The sequence below is a fragment of the Micropterus dolomieu genome, linkage group LG03 (assembly GCF_021292245.1).
Source record: "Micropterus dolomieu isolate WLL.071019.BEF.003 ecotype Adirondacks linkage group LG03, ASM2129224v1, whole genome shotgun sequence".
NCBI classification, from domain to species: Eukaryota; Metazoa; Chordata; class Actinopteri; order Centrarchiformes; family Centrarchidae; genus Micropterus; species Micropterus dolomieu.
The window spans coordinates 35,248,486-35,255,692 of record NC_060152.1 but is presented as its reverse complement, the minus strand read 5'-3'; the positions used below and the strand labels follow the sequence as shown (position 1 = coordinate 35,255,692).

Genomic DNA, 7,207 nt, shown 5'->3' with positions numbered 1-7,207 from the left:
TCCAGGTTTCTGTCTCTTTTCCCCCCCCCCCCCCCCCACCCAGCAGACAGAGGTCCCTTTATTTCTCACCATCACTGACTTCTTTATTTATTGATCAGCTGACTGTCACCAGATCACTGAACTTGTTTTGGACCATTTAGAGACTAAATCTGTGTCAGTTACTGATCAATACAGAGACTCAAATTGTGATTATCTTTAAAAAGTACATAAACAGACTGAGATAATGAACCTAACATTAACTACCTGTTCCACTGAACATATCATCAGTCATGTCTAAAACTCAACATATTTCAGTTCACTGTGATGTAAAGCGTCTAGATCTCCGTCCATCGTGCAATCACGTTGACTCACTAACAGAAACTGTCTTTGCAGACACTTCCTCTTCCTGCTCCTCCCAGCTGTGAGCAGAAGTTAATGTGAACAACAGAACAGAAAGAAGAAGTTTAGACCCACACAGGCCGACAGACAGACATATATATATATATATACATATATATTTATGAAAACATATTGTAACTTTAATGAAATACACATAATCAAAGAAACATCTTGTATAAATACGACAGGATTAAGGTTAAAAGAAGTCAGTAAAAACCGGAGTTTTAAGAGCTGTTTTGTTTTTATGTTCAGCTGTAGATGAAAAGTGTTCAGAAAGCTTTAACATCCTGCTGTCCCGGTGTGGTCAAAATAACTCTGATCAACGTGTTATCTGATCAGCAGTAAACCGTGACGTTTTACTTCACACAGGTGTTTTTTTATGCAGGCAAACCCAAAATGAAGGTACCAGCATTTCTGTGACGTTTATGTCTTTCTTCAGTTAACATGGTTGATATTTGGCATCGGCGAGCGGTGACATCACTTCTGTGTCGCAGAGGGAAACGTACCTGTACGTGACAGTTGGCGTCCATGTTTGATTTGGTACCAGAACATGTGACAGTTGGCGTCCATGTTTGATTTGGTACATGAACACGTGACAGTTGGCGTCCATGTTTGATTTGGTACCAGAACATGTGACAGTTGGCGTCCATGTTTGATTTGGTACATGAACATGTGACAGTTGGCGTCCGTGTTTGATTTGGTACCAGAACATGTGACAGTTGGCGTCCATGTTTGATTTGGTACCAGAACACGTGACAGTTGGCGTCCATGCAGTTGGCGTCCATGTTTGATTTGGTACATGAACACGTGACAGTTGGCGTCCGTGTTTGATTTGGTACCAGAACATGTGACAGTTGGCGTCCGTGTTTGATTTGGTACATGAACATGTGACAGTTGGCGTCCTTGTTTGATTTGGTACCAGAACACATGACAGTTGGCGTCCATGTTTGATTTGGTACCAGAACATGTGACAGTTGGCGTCCGTGTTTGATTTGGTACATGAACATGTGACAGTTGGCGTCCGTGTTTGATTTGGTACCAGAACATGTGACAGTTGGCGTCCGTGTTTGATTTGGTACATGAACATGTGACAGTTGGCGTCCGTGTTTGATTTGGTACCAGAACATGTGACAGTTGGCGTCCGTGTTTGATTTGGTACATGAACATGTGACAGTTGGCGTCCGTGTTTGATTTGGTACCAGAACATGTGACAGTTGGCGTCCGTGTTTGATTTGGTACATGAACATGTGACAGTTGGCGTCCGTGTTTGATTTGGTACCAGAACATGTGACAGTTGGCGTCCTTGTTTGATTTGGTACCAGAACACGTGACAGTTGGCGTCCATGTTTGATTTGGTACCAGAACACGTGACAGCTGGCGTCCATGTTTGATTTGGTTCAGTGTTTCAGTGACTTGGTTTACTGTCAGAGACTAAAACATCTGGTGGTCTGCCTCTGACGTTTTCAGCTCGTCTTCAGCTTTGGACCGAACGAACTGTGTGGAGTATTCTAAAGTTTATCTGAAGCTTCATCAGTCGGAGTTGCAGATGTGTTGATAATTAGTCTGTACTCGTGTTTCTGTCTTTTCACTGCAGCAACAAGGAAACTCTGTTCATGGAAACAAAAGAGGAAGTTTTATGCTGAGAAGTCAGAAGATCTTCTGTCAAGCAGCTCGAGTCTCAGATTTCCTTCATGATGTGTTCATGTCCAGTCTGTTCAAACTGTGATTGTAATGTTCACACAGTTACTGTGGGTTGATTATTTAAACATCAGCCTCAGAGAGGCAGAATGACTAGAGGTACACCCACAGATAAAAACAGGAAGTGGAGTTTGACTCATCTTTTTCTCACCCTGTGGTTGTGATGTCAGCTTTAATTTTACTTCCTGTGCATGATGTCATCACAGTCTGTGCGGGATCATCATCATCATCACTGATGTTTGCACGTGGAAATTTAATTAACCCAACATGTACTTAGTATTTCTTCATTGATTTTACAGTAAAGCTTTATGTTTACAACAGATGTTTCATTGTGTTGAAATGACTCATTTACTGATGCAGGTCCAAATATTTATTTTTGTTGTCTCATAAAAGTTCATATTAAATGTGAACAGCTGGTTGATGGTTAACTAACATTATCAGTTACTGACGGTCTCTGAGGGCTTTGATTGGCTGTCATGTGTCCATGTTGTCATTGCTCAGACAGGTGTGATCAGGTGAAAGATCAGTTTCTTGATAAATTTCTAGCCATGATAGAAGCTTGATTGTCAAATGTGCTTTTATTGTCTCTGAGTGTAGAAACAGCGTAATGAATGTGACGATAACCACACAGACCACATAACAGGTTGATTTTCTGACCACTTCACTTTGTTTCTAACTAATCACGTTTGTTATGTAAATAGGCGTTACCCATGAGCCTCAGCCATCATTAAAAGACTTTACTGTGCAGATTGTTTGTTGTTTTCTCTTTAGCCTCCACCAGCTGTCAGCAGAGCAAATAACAGAGCCTGAAGCTGTATGATTGGATGGTTTTTCCAAAATGCACCTTGGGAGTCGTAGTTAACTTCTACCTTAAGTCCACACAACCAAATATTTCTTAGTTCGACGAGTCCGTCCAACAGACGTCCCTAAAGATGCGTATTAAATGAGTCTGTCCACCGCTTCGGTCCAGTTAATAATATGATATAATAACAGCTAACACTAAAGCTAGACCTTCACAGCTGTGTATCTTTCAATTAATTTTTATTCTGAATCTCAGTGTTTGTTCAGTTCAGAGGTCGGAGGTCATCCTGCTGACGGGGCTGATGGTCCCTGTAGTCTCTATCTGGACTACAGCTCCCATGAGGCAATGCTGCTTCTGCTGGGTCCTGAAGCAGAGCGTCTGTCTGTTTGTAGAATGGCCTTCATTTATAATTCATACCAACACCAGCGTGCCCCTGAGTAAGGCACCTGAGACAGCCAATCAGATAGGAGCTTCTGATGTGAAAAGTCTGTAGCAGAGTTACTGTCGGTTTCTGATTTACATCATCAGAAGGAGAACATCATTTAATGAAACACTGAAACACATGATGCTGCAACTGCAACCATCGGCCCACTATGGGTCCACCATTGGCCCACCATCAGCCACCATCAGCCACCATCAGCCACCATCGGCCACCATCGGCCACCATCAGCCACCATCAGCCACCATCAGCCACCATCGGCCCACTATGGGTCCACCATTGGCCCACCATCAGCCACCATCAGCCACCATCAGCCACCATCGGCCACCATCAGCCACCATCAGCCACCATCAGCCACCATCGGCCACCATCGGCCACCATCAGCCACCATCGGCCACCATCGGCCACCATCGGCCACCATCAGCCACCATCAGCCACCATCAGCCACCATCGGCCCACTATGGGTCCACCATTGGCCCACCATCAGCCACCATCAGCCACCATCAGCCACCATCAGCCACCATCAGCCACCATCGGCCCACTATGGGTCCACCATTGGCCCACCATCAGCCACCATCAGCCACCATCAGCCACCATCAGCCACCATCAGCCACCATCGGCCCACTATGGGTCTACCATTGGCCCACCATCAGCCACCATCCGCCCACCATCGGTCACCATCAGCCCCGTGGAGGCAGACCCCTCAGTGTTTAGAGGCCTTCTGTCAGCTCATGTCTCAGAAAAACATAAAGATGAGCAGAGGACTGATCGTTAGAGCAGCTGATAACAGAACAGAAAAGATGTCTAGCTGCTAAAACTGGACACATTTGAACAGCATCAGGTCAGAATCAAACCTCTGCTGTTCCTTAGAGCCGCTGCACTAAAATGTTCAAGTGTACAATCTGTATGAAGCTGAAGGCACGTTGGATCAGTGAGTATTCATCTCTGTCCAGGGTCAGACATTCTGGAATAGACCCCTGGAAGCTGTCTGAACCTTTCTCAAGTTTCCCATGATGCCCTGCTGCTGGGCAGAGGCTGATTCAGCTCACAGTGAGGCACAGTGTTCGTCTTTGTGTGAACAAGATGACATGAAACACCAACCAGAGAGAGAGTGTGTGAATGTAAACATACTGACTGCACCCCCCCCCCTCCCCCCTCCCCCGGCCTCAGGTATTACACCACCCCCCCCATCCTCCCTCTGTTCAGTTCTTTGTTCTGTTTCACAAAGGGGGAAACTGAAAACCTGCTCTGTGTCTCTGTGATTGAACTCTTCATACTGAACACACCTGTGGTCACATGACAGATTCACCAGCTGTTTCAGTGAAGTGACAGGTTCAAAGTGGGAAAGAATTGTTCAGCTTTCATATAAAGAATAACTCACCTGTCTCTCTGTCTGCTTAGAAAAAGGAGAAGGAGCGTCTGAAGGAGCGAGAGAAGGAGGCACGAGAGAGGGAGGCCAGGACCAGCAACGGCCACCTGTTCACTTCCCTGACTGTGTCCTCCACCACCCTGTGCTCCTCCTGCAACAGGAGCATCACCGCCAAGGAGGCGCTCAGCTGCCCAGGTAACAGATATACGACAAATATATACATAAACACACATACAGTGTGTACTGTCATGACATGAAGTATATGTACACACACAGTTTGGTGTTTCTTGGTCCTTGAAGCCGACCATAAAGCGGACCTTGAAGAGGTTGAACATAATGATGTCGGTACAAAGTCATGACGAAAATCAGTTTTTATCAGTCACTCATTAATCAGCACTTCCTGCTGAAGCTTCACAATAAAAGCCTTTCTGTGGTTAGTTTTTAATGTGAAACAGCAGCAGAACAGGATGGAAGTGATCAGCTGATCAACTTGTCATTGTGAACTAGTGATGTTGAAAAGGCGTTAAACCTCCAACGCGTCCTGTCTTGCTTGAACCTGTCTGCTGCTCTGCTTCACCGCCAACAGGAAACTAAACTCAGCCAACAGGAAATGAACGATGATGAAACGCTTGGACGTTAAAAACTGTTTCCATAAATCAGCAAAACACGCGTGTGTTTAAAACAGATGGTGTTTTAATCTCCTGCACAATGAACAGATGTACCTCTTCAGATTAACACACAGCTGAGATCACTTTAACAGATCTCCCCGCGTGACACAATAGACTGACTCTAATATGTGTGTGTGTGTGTGTGTGTCGGTGGGGGGGGGGGATATCAGTGTGTGACCCTGTTGTCCTACATTGTGATTGGTTGCTGTGGATGAACCCTGAGAACTGGGTTGAGGGGAGACATGTGTCTGTTGTGTGTTGTGTGTTTGAAGCAGGTAAATGTTTTCTTCAGTGTTTAAGTAGAGAAATAATTAATTGATCTCTGAGTGATGATCTGAGTGAAATATTTTCACTTTCTGTTGAAGAACAAGGAAACTGATTCATTAGCTCAAAGATTTAATCTGAACTAAAGGTTTCTCTGAATGTTTCAAACTGAGTTTATAAAAAGATACAGACACACCCAACACACACACACACACACACACACACACTGTGGTATTTATAACACTGTGTTTTGGTTTAAAGTCATGACATCATCCTAACTGTGGAAAAAGTTTTTTATGATCGAGTGAATGTTTTCTGTTGGCCTTTTACGGATGTGTGCAGTGTGTATATAGTGTAGTGTGTATATAGTGTTGTGCAGTGTGTATATAGTGTTGTGTAGTTTGTATATAGTGTAGTGTAGTGTGTATATAGTGTTGTGCAGTGTGTATATAGTGTAGTGTGTATATAGTGTTTTGCAGTGTGTATATAGTGTTGTGTAGTTTGTATATAGTGTAGTGTAGTGTGTATATAGTGTAGTGTAGTGTGTATATAGTGTAGTGTGTATATAGTGTAGTGCAGTGTGTATATAGTGTAGTGTAGTGTGTATATAGTGTAGTGTAGTGTGTATATAGTGTTGTGTAGTGTGTATATAGTGTAGTGCAGTGTGTATATAGTGTAGTGTGTATATAGTGTAGTGCAGTGTGTATATAGTGTAGTGTAGTGTGTATATAGTGTTGTGCAGTGTGTATATCGTGTAGTGTAGTGTGTATATAGTGTTGTGTAGTGTGTATATCGTGTAGTGTAGTGTGTATATAGTGTAGTGTAGTGTGTATATAGTGTAGTGTAGTGTGTATATCGTGTAGTGTAGTGTGTATATAGTGTTGTGTAGTGTGTATATAGTGTTGTGCAGTGTGTATATAGTGTAGTGTAGTGTGTATGTAGTGTAGTGTGTATATAGTGTAGTGTAGTGTGTATATAGTGTTGTGCAGTGTGTATATAGTGTAGTGTAGTGTGTATATAGTGTTGTGTAGTGTGTATATAGTGTTGTGTAGTGTGTATATAGTGTAGTGTAGTGTGTATATAGTGCAGTGTGTATATAGTGTAGTGTAGTGTGTATATAGTGTAGTGTGTATATAGTGCAGTGCAGTGTGTATATAGTGTTGTGTAGTGTGTATATAGTGCAGTGCAGTGTGTATATAGTGTAGTGTAGTGTGTATATAGTGTTGTGTAGTGTGTATATAGTGTAGTGTAGTGTGTATATAGTGTAGTGTAGTGTGTATATAGTGCAGTGTGTATATAGTGTAGTGTAGTGTGTATATAGTGTTGTGCAGTGTGTATATAGTGTAGTGTAGTGTGTATATAGTGTTGTGTAGTGTGTATATAGTGTAGTGTAGTGTGTATATAGTGTTGTGTAGTGTGTATATAGTGTAGTGTAGTGTGTATATAGTGTAGTGTAGTGTGTATATAGTGTAGTGTAGTGTGTATATAGTGTAGTGCAGTGTGTATATAGTGTAGTGTAGTGTGTATATAGTGTAGTGTAGTGTGTATATAGTGTTGTGTAGTGTGTATATAGTGTAGTGCAGTGTGTA

The 7,207-nt window shown here is 42.9% G+C and overlaps 1 protein-coding gene across 2 annotated transcripts in view; it reads left to right on the top strand.

Moving 5' to 3' along the window:
- Nucleotides 1-7,207, top strand: part of arhgef2 (rho/rac guanine nucleotide exchange factor (GEF) 2) — a 33,170-nt gene that overhangs the window by 4,101 nt on the left and 21,862 nt on the right. For both annotated transcript variants that reach the window (XM_046044924.1, XM_046044925.1), the window contains exon 2: nt 4,719-4,881. In XM_046044924.1, the coding sequence (XP_045900880.1) occupies nt 4,719-4,881 (163 nt within the window). The remainder of the gene's footprint in view (nt 1-4,718; nt 4,882-7,207) is intronic.